Here is a 16,336-nt window from a genome sequence, read left to right as displayed (position 1 = left end):
CGCGAACTCTAACCCCACCCATAGGTGCACGTGACACACAAACAGTCCCTCCCAAGCATTCTGGATAATGAAGTTTGCATGTAACAGATGCACGTTATGGAAAAGTTAGAAAAATAAGTTAAGCTACAATACAAAATGTCTATTTGTTGGTTGTTATACGATACTTGACATCCTTTGTGGCACTAAACTATAAATACATTACTTTTATCTCTTACTATCCCTGCTCGGGATGGATGTACAGTTGCATAGGTGTGTCACACTTCAGTTTGTAATGCCTAGAGAAACGCTTACCCAGTTGTAATGAAAATTGGTAGACATTCATTAGCACAAGCTATAAATAGCGCGTATATGTATATCGGTAAACACTTACCTTTTTACAGAGAATCATTTGATTAAACTTTGATAAGGCATTCTTCACATTAACAGAATCTGGGGAATCTTACAGAAAGGTATCTGTACAACTGTTATGCCGTGGATGTGGTTCATGGTGATTTCCTTTTCCATGATACTAAAAGCTGGCATGCATGTCACTTTAGGTTCTTTGCTTGCTTTTTTCAGGATTATTACTTTTTAAAGACTGTTATAAATTTATGTTAACAAGTCACACCCTGTGCTGCTAATCTTGCTAGTTGGAGTTTAGTTTGGACACATGTAGTATTAGCTATGTCCTGAGGGGTTGGCTAATTGGCCAGTGCTCAAACTGTTTTCCAAACTTCACACCATATGTACCCCCCCCCCCCAACAAAAAAAAAACTGTTCTTATTTTCAAGTTTACAGTCCTGTAAGCGTTGATGTATCAGTATCCCGTTTCTTTAAATTTTTACAATGCCCATAAACAATACAAACTTACTGTTAAGTAACATTTACCTGTTCAAAATTGTTTCAAAGCCCTTAATAAAACCCTAATACTGACAGGCATTGCAGACCATGCTTTAAGTGGTTCCCTGTGTAGTACAAGTATATAGACACACAGGCATTGTAGTTGACATTTATTAATATTTATTGCATGTGTCCCAGTACAAGATTCAAGTTATTTTTTTTGCAATTGAAAAAACAAACAGGTAACATAACTGAACTAGCAAGAGATTGAAGTGTGAATATAGATGAAAAGTGGTGCAAACTTTGCTTAGAAGCAAATGTTTTTTTGTTTTCAGACCAGCACAAAACAATGTATTGAGAACCTTTACAAAAGTAACAACAGTGTACTTTATTACCAACATGTTTCTGCCGATTTTAAATGTTTATTAATGCTGAAAGAAACCTGTAAACTGACAAAATGACAAACACCTCATTTAGTATTACTCAATATACCACCATTGAATGTTTAAGAATTATGGATTAAGATGTTCAATACTAAACTTACTGTACATAAAAAGGGCAGTTGTTCAAGAGTAAACTCATGTTTAAAAGTTATAGATGGACAGGGCCTGTTCCATAGATTAAAACACATTTAGTAAGGCAGTTTAATCAGTGTATGTATGTGTACAACTCTATGGAACCCATGTAACTTTCCTTCAAATGTCCTGTCAGTGTTATAGAAGCATTTACAGTTCTGAAGATCTTGTACCTGCCACAGTAATGTAATATTATTATTACTACAAATTACAGGATTTGATTGTGGAGCCCCTCCTTTGATGTCCTGTTTTATGGTATTGGTCATACAGATTTCTAACAGTAAAATCATTATGCATGGATCATGTTATAATTGAAATGCTGTGCCTTTAGTTATCTAATTGTTAAGCATGTCGAGAGAATGCTGAAGAGCATGTGTGTATCTTTCCTAAATGTTTAGCTTAAATAAGCTTCCGAAGACTTGAAGCACATAACAGTTAAATATAGTTTTGGCCAAAGGTTTTGCATCATTCTACACAATTAACACATTTTGCTTCATGCAAAACATTTGGTCATAGCTGTACACATCTTTTGTGCATATTTCCTCCACATTTAATAAAAGCATTATATAAATTGTTATTTCTGGTTTAATTGACCAGGTTTATAATCTGCTGTTAAACATTTGTAGCTCATCATTTCACCCTGATGTTAACATTGCAGCTGCCAAATGTTAAGCATGAATATCATATGGACATAAATTTAGCAAAAAAAAAAAAAAAATGCTAGGGAAAAAAAACAACTAAGTGTCAGACAAAAAAACAGTAGTCCAGCTTTTGGATCAAATAAGTAATATCTCTCTGTAATAAGTTGTAACACTGTAATAACACTAATGTACTGTTTTCCCTTGGAAACCTTTAATTTACATGGTTTTGGAGCATCGTGGTAATGGTCATCTGTTTGCCATATATCTGCAGTCCTGTGGGTGACCCAGAACTGTTGCTCACACCCTTCTGACTGCCAGCTTCTTCTTTTGGGGTCGGAGCAGCAGTCAGCATGCTCCCACTGGGTCTATTTGCAGGCAATGTTGTCTCCACCCCGCCTCTCACAGTAGAGGACCGTGCAGAGGACTGTGACCAATTCCTCTGTCCTCTGCACGACGCTCTCTCTTCAGGCAGCTTAGTGCGGAGCTGGTACCCATCTGGGGAGTTTTTTTTTCTGTTCACTTCTTTCATCTCTTTGTTCAGCTGCCTCTGCAACTGTAATGCCAAAAGTCTGTCTTTTTTCTCTTGCTGCAGTTTCATGAAAAACTCATTCTCCAGCTCTATGAGCTGCTGCATGTGTGACCCATCCACAGAGAGCTCTGCCCCTTCGTGAGGATCGCCCTCTGCTGGTAACACTTTCAGTCTCTTGCTTTTGAATTTGCTTTGCGTGTCAGGCTCACGCTGATTCTTCCTCTTGCAGGTATCTTCATCACCTGTTTTGCCTGCTCTGAAGTCTGGTTGGCTGCTTCTGTGTCTTGGATGCAGACCAGAGTTTTCACTTTCTTCTGTGCTTGTAGGCACAAGGACACACCTGTCTTTGTCACTGGTACTTGCATTTATTTTTTTTGCAGCCTCTGGAGGTATTTCAGAGAAATCTCCAGCTTCTTGGGGACTTAAAGTTAGTATGCCATCTTCTATTACAACAGACCGACCGAGAGCAGCCGAGATATTTTCCTAAGTATTAAAAAAAAAAAAAAAAAATGATGCATATCCTTTCTCAGTGGTTAAATCTAGTCGATTAACATTACTGGAGTGCCTAGCTTTCTAGCTTTGTTAGTATGCTGTATTGTTACTGTAGGTTTACCCTGTATTGCCAAGTGTTTATTTAGACTGTAGCATACCCCATACATTGGTTTCTAATTGTCTGCTAGGGTGCAGCTGTGGGGGATTAAGAAACTAATGCTTGGGGCATAAATATGGTACAGCATTTATAGATTACAGTTGATTATTTAATCCAATTCATTAGTAGATGGCTGATCAATCTGCAAAGTCATTCAAAATTAAATATAACTCGGTACACAGTTCAAGGGGAATGGCACCTCATATATAAAATATACTTCTGTAAATATATATGTGGACAAAAAACAAGTTATTGGGAGGTAAGAATGTACCTTGTTAGCAGAAAGGCTTGTACTTCTGCTAGTTTCAGGATGTACGAAAGATCTTGGCGTTCGGTTTGAGTCAAGAGATAAGTATCTGAAAACGGACCAAAAAGACACTTAACAGCATGTACAAGTTATTAAATATTGTACACATCACAAATCCACCATTTTTATACCAGTAAAACAAAAAATCAACTTAACCCTACAGTTTAAAGCATCTAATAAAAGCTTGGGGCGGTTACAGCTTTCGTCTATTAACACGTGGCAAGGATTATCCTGTGAAACCATCCGTCCTTCACCAATCTCTGCTGCGAGTCAAAAGGCAAGCCACTCATAGGTGCACAACTCGCTTGCACTCATCAGGACCAAACTGTTAATCAATTACAACTTGAAAAGGAATGCAACAAAACGTCAGTACGTATACTCTTAATGAAGCAAGATCTGTATAAGCACTTTCTTTTCTCAATCACATTTTTTCTCTACAATGCCCCACCTCTGTACATGTAAACTGCAAAACTTACTTCTCAGTGTTCCCTACACTTGTGTTCTTTCCTGAAGAGATCTGTCTTGATATTTCTCTAGAGGGCCCCTGGGTTTCTGAAACTTGGTTTGCATCCTAAAGAGAAATACAGATAAATAGCTAAACTATTTCGGAGTTAGTTTTAGGATACCGTTATACTTTAAGAAAGGACCATCCCAATGTGGTAAGGTTGTTGTTAAATGCTAGCATCCATTCAAGCCGACAGAATATGAAAAGGCAATTACTTGATTAAAACTCACAATTTCTTTACTGAGCACCTGGGCCAATCTTTCATCATTTTCCAGCTGCACCTCTACTGCCCTCTTCCACTCCTCAGCTCTTCTCCCATCTTCCTCAACTAGGAGCTGTTGAATAAACTCTTCACTCGCTCGCCTCTCCTCTTCTTCCAACACACGTTTTTCTGCTTCCAGCTGAAAATAATTTGAAATAAACAAAACATAAGTAACAAACCCCATCATGTTTGTAAATAAAAAAAAGTAGAGGCACCATGAAAAACATCCACTGTGTGTATGTGTACTGTACAAATACAGCTAAAAAATACAGGTTTGACAGACTCAGACATATTCTTGTAAATACCCAGAGACTGACACACGAGTGCTAAACAATGTCCTAACCAAGTTTCATCATGACTGGATAAGCAATTCAATTGATACTCTCTTGAAATCTGTAAATAGGCATATGCACAGATCTGTTTGAAAGAAGTGTCAGCACCTTTAAATAAATGTTTAATTCAAAACAAAGAAACATGTAAAACATGTCATAGAATAACAACGTAAAACTCTCATTCTTTGATTTTTGGGAAACTTTGTTACTCACACACAAACACATACAGTCGCAGACAAAATTATTTGGACACCATGTCAGGGTTCGACGTTAACTATGGCCCGGTGGCCCGGGGCCGGTAGAGAGCGAAGTTTGGCCGGTAGTTATGAAGCTCCACAGGCCCGACTGGGCTGGTCACATTTAGCTAGTATAATATATATACTGCATATGGCTTCCATTTCATGAATCCAGGAAAATGGGCCAGTGTGTCAAAAAGCTGAACATTAATTTACAAATCATTTTTTAAAAACATAACTAATCCAAACTTTCCTGCCGTGTGTCATATTTGTTGTACAGTCAGAATCTGGGACTGCGTACCGAAGTGTGTGTTGGTACTCGTTCCCGCGGCAAACCTTTTACAAATTGGGTTTTCTACAACTAAGCAACCAATAAGCCTAAAGGAAATCAATAAATCATAAAGAATGTAATTATGAAAAAAATGAAGACGAGCATTTAGAGTGGAGGCTTCATTATGACAGAGAGAAAAAAAAAAGAAGGTTTTGCCTTGTTTCCCAGACTTGCAGATAAAACAGCAGCAGTAAGATGTCCCCAATGGATACCCAGATACGCAATCGAATTGTCTAACTTTTTGATTTGGGATCCGATGTGTTCAGGTCAAAAATGCCGTTCAGAATCTTTCAAGGACTCGTTGGCAACACTCAGCAAGATTGGCGCTGACTTGGGAGAGGCTACACAAGCGACAACGCTCTAAGTAGGACTGTTATTTTGTATTATGAATACTGTTTTAATAGTGTTCATTATTAGGATTAGGGATGGGAATTTCGAATAGTTTCCTATTTGAATACACAGGGTGCAACCTTTTTGTGTATTCGATTACCCGAACTCTGGTCCCTTACGCTACCAAGAGTAAAAGGCAAATGCGTGTGCACAAGCAGACAGCATAACAGTGTAAGCAGGTAAAATTTAGCCGGGTTCACAAAGTGTTCAAACAATGTCCAAGACGAGATTTGTTCGCTCTTCACCCTATTTCCTTAGGCACAAGTTTTTTTTCTTTTGTTAAAATACACAGAACTCAATGAGCAGCAACGTCACAGCACGTATCTCTTCCAATTAAATCGACAGTAGCATAACATTGCACTAACCACCAAATAATATTTTATTCTGTATACACTACAGCAAAAATTAACACCTATCACATAGCAACCTAAATATTCTACATCTGTTTAATTCTAACAATTAATATATATAAAATAATCTTAGTGTAAATATTGTAACCTGGCCAAAATAGAAAATACATTCCAACATTACAATAGTTTAACATTACTAATTACAACTAGCCAGAGTACTGACATCAAATGAATCGAAGTCACGTTAGTTTGTTTATTTAATGACCTGTAAATAATTAAAAACAAGGATCCCTGGTTGTACTTTTAATGGTCAGTGCAAATGTTGCCTGCTCCATCCATTCACAGAAAGTCAACAGTAGATGTTTTACATTGAACTACAGTTCAGAGTTTAAAAAAAAAAAAAAAAAAAAACTCCTTTCCAACTCCAAGTACCTTGCATTTTCTTAGTTACTGTTGATGTGCTTAACATTTAGTACATCTTTATATTCATCACAACTTTAAATTACCTTTCTAATTTCAATGTTACTCAAGTTTGGATTACCGTACTTCTTTTAATACTTGCTACATACATGTGAAATGGCTGAAGTAACATATATTGAAAGGCTTCGTTTAGCCACTTTCTTTTGAGAGGTGGGCTCTCTTTGGTTACTATACACAGTTAGAAACATACTGAAAATAAAAACCATCAGGAAAAAATATATAAATATATTGGGCCAGATAAAATTGCATCCGGACCAGTAAAAACACTAGCTCAGTGGCCTGAGGGGCCAGTAGTTAAAAATCTAAAAGTAGAGTCCTACATGTACCTTGCTTTTCTGGTCCTCATATTCCTGTCGTAGCTCTCCTGGTTTACACAGTTGAGGCAGAGGAATCAGTGCATTCACTGGGAACAAAAAATTACAGTTTATTACTCTTGTTTCTCATCACAACAACTTTATTTTAGCAAAGAAACAAAGACCAAAAGCTTTAAAGTGCTTATACCTTAAGGACTAAAACTCAATTAAATCAGAAAAACATTATTTAATTTTTTTTATTTAAAAGTATGGGGGGAAAAGACTTTCTAAAGCCATGTTAAAGATTAACATTATTTAAAAGAGTAGCCGAGTGTTATGGCTTTGTCTACATAGTACATGTGACAAATAAAGGTTAGACAGAACTTGGCTGCAACATGGGTCAACCATGTAAAAAAAAAAAATATATATATTTTTTTTTTTTTTTTGGTGACAGGGTTTGCGATTGACAGAGAAACTCACAGGTGGCATCATCCAGGTCCCTTCCGCTGAGCCGATGCTGGCAGTGAACAGGGAAGGCTTCCTGCACTCTCTCCCACAGCTCCTTGTTCACCAGGGTCTTGTTGCGGCCATGCAGCCGAGCCCAGGTGGAGACCCTCTTCCGGCAGATTGGGCAGCACAGGCTGGACTTGTCCACAGTCTGCTGGAAGCAGGGCTTACAGAAGGTGTGATCGCAGGGCAGTGTAACCGGCTCCAGGAAAATCTCCAGGCACACCGGACAAATGCAGTCCGCTTGAGACAACTTGTCCGGTGGCACTTGCGGCATCTTGCTCCTTGGGAAAATATTGCTATTAGTTTGTTTCCTCCATACATGATTCAAAAAGTCTACAACTGAAATTGCGTTTTAAATCCACCAGTACACTATCGATTGTTCACTATCTCAACAAAACTGGAAGAATCAAAACACATTAGACAAGTGCAATTTCAGGTTTTCTGTTTCCGTTGTGGTCACTATGTTTGAAGCACAGGTATTAGGTAGTACAAAGATAAACAAAGCACTGTCATTTATTACTTGTCATAACTACCGTACTGATGGTTAATAAATGTTATTTTTGTATCCTTACATTTTTTTTAGTTATCTATTTAATATTCTACTTTAGTAGGTTAATAAAAAAAGGTTTCGACAACAGTTATGAGAGACAGATATTGCTTCACTGTGAAGACAGGAACCTGTTCTGTACTCATTGTGCAGGGCTCACAAAATAGATACCCCGACATTCCGGGACATCCAAAAAAAATCTGTCGGAAGTGTTTTTTGTGGCCTGTTTGCCCAACGGGCAATCCGATTTTTTAGTCTATAACAGAACGTTCTGTGCTTTAATCAAACAGCGGTTTCTCAATCGAGATTCCGCTCACAGATCATCCCGGTAAAACACGTTTAGAGGGATCAATGTTTTTCTTTGGTAATGCTCGAGTGATTTCCGGGGTGACGTACACACTGCTTGTGACCAAATCCTGCAAGGACTGCCCCGTGTAACACCCCTCACAACTAAAGCAATCCTATCTACTCAGCGCCCTGGTATATGTCATATGACCGTGTCTGCTCCACTGAAACGACAGTTAAAATTGACACTACGACAGCCAAAGTACGGTGTCTCTCAAAAGTATTAACCCCCCTTGGACTTTTCCACATTTTTTTGTGTTATAACATGGAATCAAAATAGATTTAATTAGGAGTTTTTGCCACTGATCAACACAAAAAGTCCATAATGTCAAAGTGAAAAATAAAATGTACAAGTTATTCTAAATTAATTAGAAATAAAGCAGAAAATAACTGCATAAGTATTCACCCCATTTGCTATGACACACCTAAATAAGTTCTTGTGCAACCAATTGTCTTTAGAAGTCACATAACACCGTGTAACAATTTTTTTTTTTTTTTTTGTTCCTGGGTAGTTAGTGTTATTTCCTAATTGCTTATGCCTCAAAAGTATAGAAAATGGCTATTATTCTCCACTAACTTTGCTTTTGTGACCAGGACAGTGATATTTAAAAATATCACTATTTCCAATGGGAAAACGGGCAAATGTGCGTCTTTTCGTTCACATAAAGTCAGAAAAAAACAACATATGAATCCAAATTAACATGTATTTATACTAAAGTAATACAAAAATGACTACAAAAGATTTAGCAGCGAGTAGTTTTTCGAGATTTACGATTATACTGTATTTACAATATAATTGTAAATCTCGAAAAACTACTCACTCTAAATGCACCTGTCTCTGGGAGGTCCCACAGTTGGTTAGTACATTTCCTAACAAAAACTACATCATGAAGACAAAGAAACATTCAAAGCAAATCCGGAATAAGGTTCTTCAAAAGCACCAATCAGGGGTAGAATATAAGAACATTTCCAAGGCACTTAATATCCCCCAGAGAACGGTAAAGTCCATTATTAAAAAATGGAGAGAATATGGCACAACCTTGAATCTGTCTAGAACAGGCCGTCTCAAAAACTGAGTATACGGGCGAGAAGGGCACTAGTCAGGGAGGCCACCAAGAGGCCTATGGCAATTCTAAAGGAGTTACAGTCTTCCATGGCTGAGCTGGGAGACACTGTGCATATGGCAAAAATAGTCCAAGTGCTTCACAAAACTGGCCTTTATGGGAGAGTGGAAAAAAGAAAGCCAGTGGGGGAGGGGGGACGGACTTGCATCAAATCTCAGCTAGTTTGCCAGAAGGCATGTGGGAGACTCTGAGACCAAGTGAAAGAAGGTTCTATGGACTGTTGAGACCAAAATAGAGCTTTTTGGCCTCAATGCTAAGCGCTATCATCCTGAGAACACCATCCCTACCGTGAAGCATGGTGATGGCAGCATCATGCTATGGGGATGCTTCTCCGCGTCAGGGCCTGGAAAGCTCTTGAAGATAGAGGGCAAAATTGATTCAGCCAAGTACAAAGAAATCCTAGAGGAAAACCTGCTGAAGTCTGCAACAGACCTGGGACTTGTGAGAAGATTCATCTTCCAGCAGGACAACGACCCCAAACATACAGCCAAAGCCACACTGGAGTGGCTTAAAAACAAAAAGGTCAATGTCCTGGAGTGGCCCAGTCAAAGGCCAGACTTCAATCCAATTGAGATTATGTGGAAAGAGTTAAATTGCTGTTCACCAAAGGTCCCCATCCAACTTGACGGAGCTTGAGCAATTTTGCAAAGAATGGGTAAAAAATGCAGTGTCCAGATGTGCAAAGCTGGTAGAGACTTATCCAGATACTCATGGCTGTAATTACTGCCAAAGGTGCCTCTACCAAATATTGACTCAAGGGGGTGAATACTTATGCAATCAATTACTTTCTGTTTTGTATTTGTAATTAATTTAGAACAGTTTGTAGATTTTACTTCTCACTTTGACATTAGACTTTTTTTTGTGTTGATCAGTGGCAAAAACTCCCAATTAAGTCCATTTTGATTCCAGGTTTAACACAATAAAATGTGGAAAAGTCCAAGGGAGGTGAATACTTTCAAGACCCACTGTACTCAAGCTACAGTACTCTGCTCACCAAGATTCACATTTTGTACATGTTGTACTGTGTTCTTCAATGAATAGGATATAGCCAGAATACTAGATGCAGCATGCCACAAATTGTGAATAAAAGTAGAATTACAAGTACAGTACCCAATTTCATTGCTAATACTACTAATAATAATAATGTTCTAGTAGTAACAAATACCGTAATAAAGAATCAAATAATAAAACAGTACTAATATTATTAATAGTTTAGCTAATGTCTTTATCCAAGGTGACTTCCTTAACTTACTCCAGCAGCTTATGTTGTTTGTTTTGGATTGTCCTTTTACTATAGCGAACAAAAGGCTTTGGACCAAAACAGGGTTGTTATAGGGAGGGTGTACTATATTTAGTATTTGACTTGCATACTTAATACATGACACTTGTACATTTTAATATATAATGCGGGACATTTGTCATTTCATTTTTGTTACTCCCACAGTGTTCAACATTTAACAGAGGGTATAAAGAAGTTTGGATCAGAATCCAGTATCATCCTTTACAAAAAAGTAATACACTGCAAGTATACTTGTGCCAAAATGGTCTACTTTTAGTATACTATTGGTACCATTATACTAACCTATTTTGGCACAAGTATACTTGCAGTATACAAAATTGTATATCCTTTTTGCGAATAATGCTATGTAGTTCTCAAATATTGGACATTTCTTAGATTGTATCTTACATCTCTTTTGCATACCTGCATTGTCTCTTTCTAGATATGCACCTCCAGATTCTGACAAATACTTTTAGAAAACCAGGAGCAACTTCTGCTCTGGATCAAAAAGCTATATGCTCTGCGGCTGCCCACTTGTGGATAACTGTCAAAAAAACTTGTAGAAACTAACTAACACACAAGTCTGGGAAAAACAAATGGAAGCATTTCGATGTTGAAAAAATGTATGCACCCTGTGATACTGTACCTATATTGAGTACAGTGTACTCTGTACAAATCACAGTCCATAGGTCAATTATGGGCAACTTGACATTTTTTTGGGCAACCAAATGTCTACAATGGACTGCCCAAAGGGCAAGTACCATTACCAAAATTTTGCAAGCCCTGATTGCTGTATGTGTAACTAACCTATGGAAGGTCATACTGATCAAAACTGCATACCTAGTACACACATTGATTTGGACCAATCAGAATACATAAAATAGTACGTGTTCTAAATAAATGTAAATTAACTTTGTCATTTTACACAGTAGTATCTAGTCATGCTGACTTAAGGAAAATAGAAAACATTGCGGCAAGAGTCTTTATCGTGCAAATATAAATTTGCTGACTACTACCGATTTAGGGTTACCAGATGTCTCAGGAAAAATGGGATTGACAGTTTTTCAGCCCAACTTTTTTGTCCTAGTTGGAAAGATTACAATTGTAAAATGTTCCCGGTTTTGCTACTGTATATTTATTTAGACTACGTATAAAATTATAGCAGTGTGATTGTGTTAACGCCATTCAAAAATAATAATAAAAAAAATATATGGATTGTGTTTCACAAACTGATTTCTTGGACCATGTCTATTTAAAGTTTCTTTTTACTATTTTAGTCAGAAGACAATAAAATAAAACAATTAATAACTTGTTAAATTATGATTAGGTAATAGTTATTTTAATTGGTTTAGCCAGTCATTGAATTGAAGAAAAAAAAAAAGTCCAAATTGTACAATCTGGAAATCGTGTAAAGCACTTTGTGATGGTGGTCCACTATGAAAGGCGCTATATAAAATAGATAGATTGATTGATTCTTGAGACAACGTTGACTGTGACACGATTCAGTTTGTATTATAGTTTTATTATTATTTGTATTGTACTTTTTTCCCCCCATCCTAATTTCAAATGTAGGCGACTTTTACTTGGATAATTTATTACACATATGTTCTTTAAATTCGTTTTCAGCGATCCAATTGGCCAAATTAGTAAGCGTAAATTAAAATTACAACATGTCCTAAATTAAAAGTGAGTATGTGTACTAAATAACGCATTTTTGACTCGAATGGCCTACCATACTATCCCGACCCATAGACAGGTCCTGGCTAATACAGAATTTGTGGCTAGAAATTTTTAGAAATGAGAATGCGATATGTAGCTAATTTACGTACTTTAAACAAAATCTGGTGACATTCTAAATAAATATAAAAGAACAGTAAATAATAAAAGCCAGCCCGCCCCCCATACTTCGATTAGCTTTTTTACTCTCAAACAGCGAGCCCCCCTGCTGTTCCTATAGGCTGCAAGGACTGTCGCTTTGACAGCAGACACACTAGATTCCCCCATCGAATGCACAAAGGGCAAGTACCTACACAGCACTTTCAAAACTGCTTTGCTGGTTCTTATGGAGCACCATTTGTGCCAAAACTATCCAACCATTAATTTGTCAATGTGTTTGTCAATTCGTGAATTGGTCAATTGGTCCATAAATTTGTCACCATCCAGTAATTCATAGTGTCAATTCACTAATACAAAAGGGTGTGTATGGACCTGCAAATTTCCAATCAACCAGACAAACGTCCAGATGTCAATCTCCCACTATGCCGAAAACACTGCAACCTTTCTAGCCAAAGGGTTCACACACTAATATTTTAAGCAATGAAAATCCAGCCTCACGCAAAACTGCTTCAGCCAATAATATTGCAGTTTATTAGAATGGTGTTTCAAAAGATATTGGCTGCGTTCACGTACGCATATTTTCCTAATGCTGCGGAGATTCTGCACAAGATTTTGTGCAAAAGTTCGCCATCTGCGTGAACTCATCTGGAAAAGACGTCACCAGGTCACGCATCTCCACGGCTTCGAACAACAGAGGAGCGGTAGCTGACAAAGTAGTGTGTCTGCAAGCAAACCCGATCCTCACTCTAGGTGCTACTACTACCTAGGCAGGAGGTGTGAATAACACAGAAAATGAGCTTGTATAAGTTACACTATTATATAACTCAGTGGTTTTGATCCAAAATTATGACTATACGTAATTATTATAAAAAATGCTATTTTCTAAGCACTGTCCTGTTCCTCGACGCATGCGCAGTAAATAGTTACTGCTGATCGCACGTCGATGCTATCTGCTGACAGCTTTCGGAAGCAGGTAACGGTAAATTTACAAGCTATATCATATCAGAAATTTTATTACTATTTTTGGGTATGTTAATTATTTGTGAAATCATTTTATAACAAATATAAGAATGAACATTACATATTTTACCTATGTTGTCCAACAGTGCCGATTCATTGATAAACTTAAAATAATGTTCTGAACTAAGCGCGTTACAAAAATGCAATTATTGAATCGATTATACAGCATTTCTCGATGTACATAATGAGGGACCTAATCAAAGTCATTTTTGATTTAATCGTTGCAACCCATCGTACAATGACAATGTTATTGTGTGTACTTTGTTAATATAGTATCAGGTGGCAATCCCCCCGTCCCCTTTTCTGCTCTACCGACATTTTGCATTTTGGTTGTGTGTGTGTGTATGTGTGGAATCCAGTTCACGCAAAAACTTTTTAACCTGCTATGTATAAATAATGTAGAAATGCAGGTGAAGAAAGTTACCGGTACCTTTTCCAAATTCAAATAAGGTAGCATAAAAAAATAATTAAAACCCGAATAAATCAAATAAAACGCGTTGTTCTCCGTGTATACACCTGCACAGTTTAAGTACTGAAAACATTACGTTGAAACTAGTTGGATATATTAGTGTTAAGTAATATTACATGTAACTCGAATGAATAAAAACCGTGCTTACCTTCTCCCAGGTCAGACATAAAATAACTACAAAATACCCGCGCTGGTATTAATGTTAACCCACCCCTTCAGCGTACAGGAACAAAAATACACGCAGACCCAATTTCCAAGATTTACCAATACGTTTTCTATAATGTGAAACAAAATGACCTAATTGACTTTTATGTTTTAAATATAACTATATTTTTATAATTTTTAGAGATACACAATCAAGAACGCCATTCCTTCCCCTCAGAGCTCAACGTTTCATTGCGCACGCGCGTCACTTTTTAGGGTTTTTTGGGCGCATGCCATCTAGTTGGACGTGACGCGCGCGCCCTCTATCTTATATGTGTATCCATTGCATCCTTTATATCTTTTCCAATTTCAAATATAATTTACAGTAGCTACTTCAATTTCTATATCCCTTGACTTGCTGTTTAATATGTTTCTTTGCTGAATATGTGTTGTATTTCTGGAATATATGTTCCATTGTTTCTTGATCACCACAATTGCTAAATAACCCATTCTCATTCATGACTTCCAATCCTGTGCAAATAATGATTTAATGCTGTATGTCCTAACCTTAGTCTATTAATATTAGTTTCTTCCTCCCTGTTTTTAAAATTGTAGTCGGAGAGAGAGTGAGAGAGGGAGGGAGGGAGATCTGCTTTCCAGCACCTTTTTATTAAAATATAACGTGGTATTTTGCTGTACTAATATAACAAACTATGGATGACTATTACTTTATATAAATTAGCATGTTATGCACGAATGTAAGAATTGGCTTTCTTTGGTGATCTACTTTTTTCTTTCAAATAGCATATACTGTATCTATAATCGTTTGCGTGATTTATTTTAAGTGCAAATATATTTCCTGCCCACTATTACAGTTTTGTTTATCTGTAATGTAATCACAATTTTACGTATAGACTGCCCCTGTTCTCAGGGTTCTGAAACGCTTTGCTTTTCAGATAACGTCCGATTTCTGGGCCGCTTGCTTTTCTAAATTCAGCCCAGTTTTTGGGATATTCTGCTGAGCTTACAGCTGAGTTTCTAGGTCATGCATGCTCAGTTTACCATGAAAAAGTACACCAGAACTCAATCATAAATTCATTGAAGAGTAACCCTTAGTACATGAGTCAAAGTTAATGTATTTTTTGACTCCCCAGAAAACTTTTTTTTTTTTTTTTTTTTTAATGAAGAAACAGAAATAAAATTCAAGGCCTATTTCTTTATTACAATGAAGAAACTACATTGCACTGAAATAGGTGCATGAACATTCATTAAAACAGATGTTTTCCTTTATAAAGGTTAATATTAAAACACATTTTTGAGAAGGAACGTGGTATTCCAAAAAAATGACATCCATTTGCTTATGTAATGTCCATCAATATGGTGTGAGGGCTTCGGTTTGGATTCTTTATATAGGTGCTGGAAATGTTCTGTCCAGATTTGACCGTTTTGGATTGCTGTTGGGCGTGTCTTTTTGTTGGGTTTCAGTTTGTTCCAGGTTTGCCAGAAGGAGTTGTTGTCTATGGCCGCTTCAATCTGGGACAGTGTGTTTCAGATTAGCCTTTTTTTTTTTTTTTTTTTTTACTTTTTGTCTTAATTTTGCACATTCTCTGTCAAACTACCTCTTCTCGTTTTTCTTTTCATTTTTTTAGCAATCTTTGGTGATACTTTGCATTGTGATTTTTCTGCAGTTGTTTTGAAAATGGTGTTTAGATATGTAACGGCCAAATTTATATATTTTTTGGTCTGATTTTGTTCAGGAAAGCACTTATCATTTGTTTAATTTCTGGGGAGTTTACGGTTTGCTGGTAGTGTTCTGTGATCTCATTTGTACTGTGGAGGGAGTGGGAGAAGGTTTGTAGGGGATTACTGTGGGTAGGTTTGGGGCTTTTCTTTAGGTTGAGGACAGTCTTAGCTGCAAATAATGTATGCAAGAATCCAGGTCTCCAGAAGTTTAGCGACATCGCACAGAAGAATGAAACCTAAAGAAATATTTAGGGACAGAATATAAGAACCTATTCCACATTCTGATACTCAACTACAGATTAGGTAAGATTGGGGTCTGTCAGTGCATTTATATCAATGATGTCTAGGTCTGTTATTGCATAGTCTATGGTACTGCTGACCAATGGGGAACTAAATGTGACCTAGAGAGTCTCCTCTCACTCTCCCATACACTATGCACAGGCCTAGACTTTTCCTCAGCTCTAGTTGTTTCTTGCCACTCATGTTTATCTGGCTATTGTAGGTATTTCAAGGTTTTAGTTGTGTTTTGAAATGGTATATTATCTCCAAATATGTGCCTGTTTCCCATTGTGGGAATAAAGTATAGTTCTCTACTTGTCCGGGCATTGAAGTCCCCAAAC

The 16,336-nt window shown here is 37.1% G+C and overlaps 1 protein-coding gene across 1 annotated transcript; it reads right to left on the bottom strand.

The window, feature by feature from the left end:
* Positions 1 to 992: 992 nt before the first annotated feature.
* LOC121326457 (E3 ubiquitin-protein ligase rnf168-like) lies at positions 993 to 14,213 on the bottom strand. Its single transcript, XM_041269732.1, has 7 exons — positions 13,978 to 14,213; positions 7,180 to 7,490; positions 6,733 to 6,809; positions 4,256 to 4,426; positions 3,997 to 4,091; positions 3,485 to 3,569; positions 993 to 3,047 (listed from the first exon to the last, which is right to left on the bottom strand). Exons 2-7 carry the CDS (start codon positions 7,481 to 7,483, stop codon positions 2,247 to 2,249), a joined length of 1,533 nt encoding a protein of 510 aa, XP_041125666.1. The 5' UTR covers positions 7,484 to 7,490; positions 13,978 to 14,213; the 3' UTR covers positions 993 to 2,246.
* Positions 14,214 to 16,336: the final 2,123 nt, after the last annotated feature.

This window comes from Polyodon spathula, chromosome 14, assembly GCF_017654505.1.
Source record: "Polyodon spathula isolate WHYD16114869_AA chromosome 14, ASM1765450v1, whole genome shotgun sequence".
Classification (NCBI taxonomy): domain Eukaryota; kingdom Metazoa; phylum Chordata; class Actinopteri; order Acipenseriformes; family Polyodontidae; genus Polyodon; species Polyodon spathula.
Note: the sequence above shows the minus strand (reverse complement) of the source record. Positions and strands in the feature narration are given on the sequence as shown.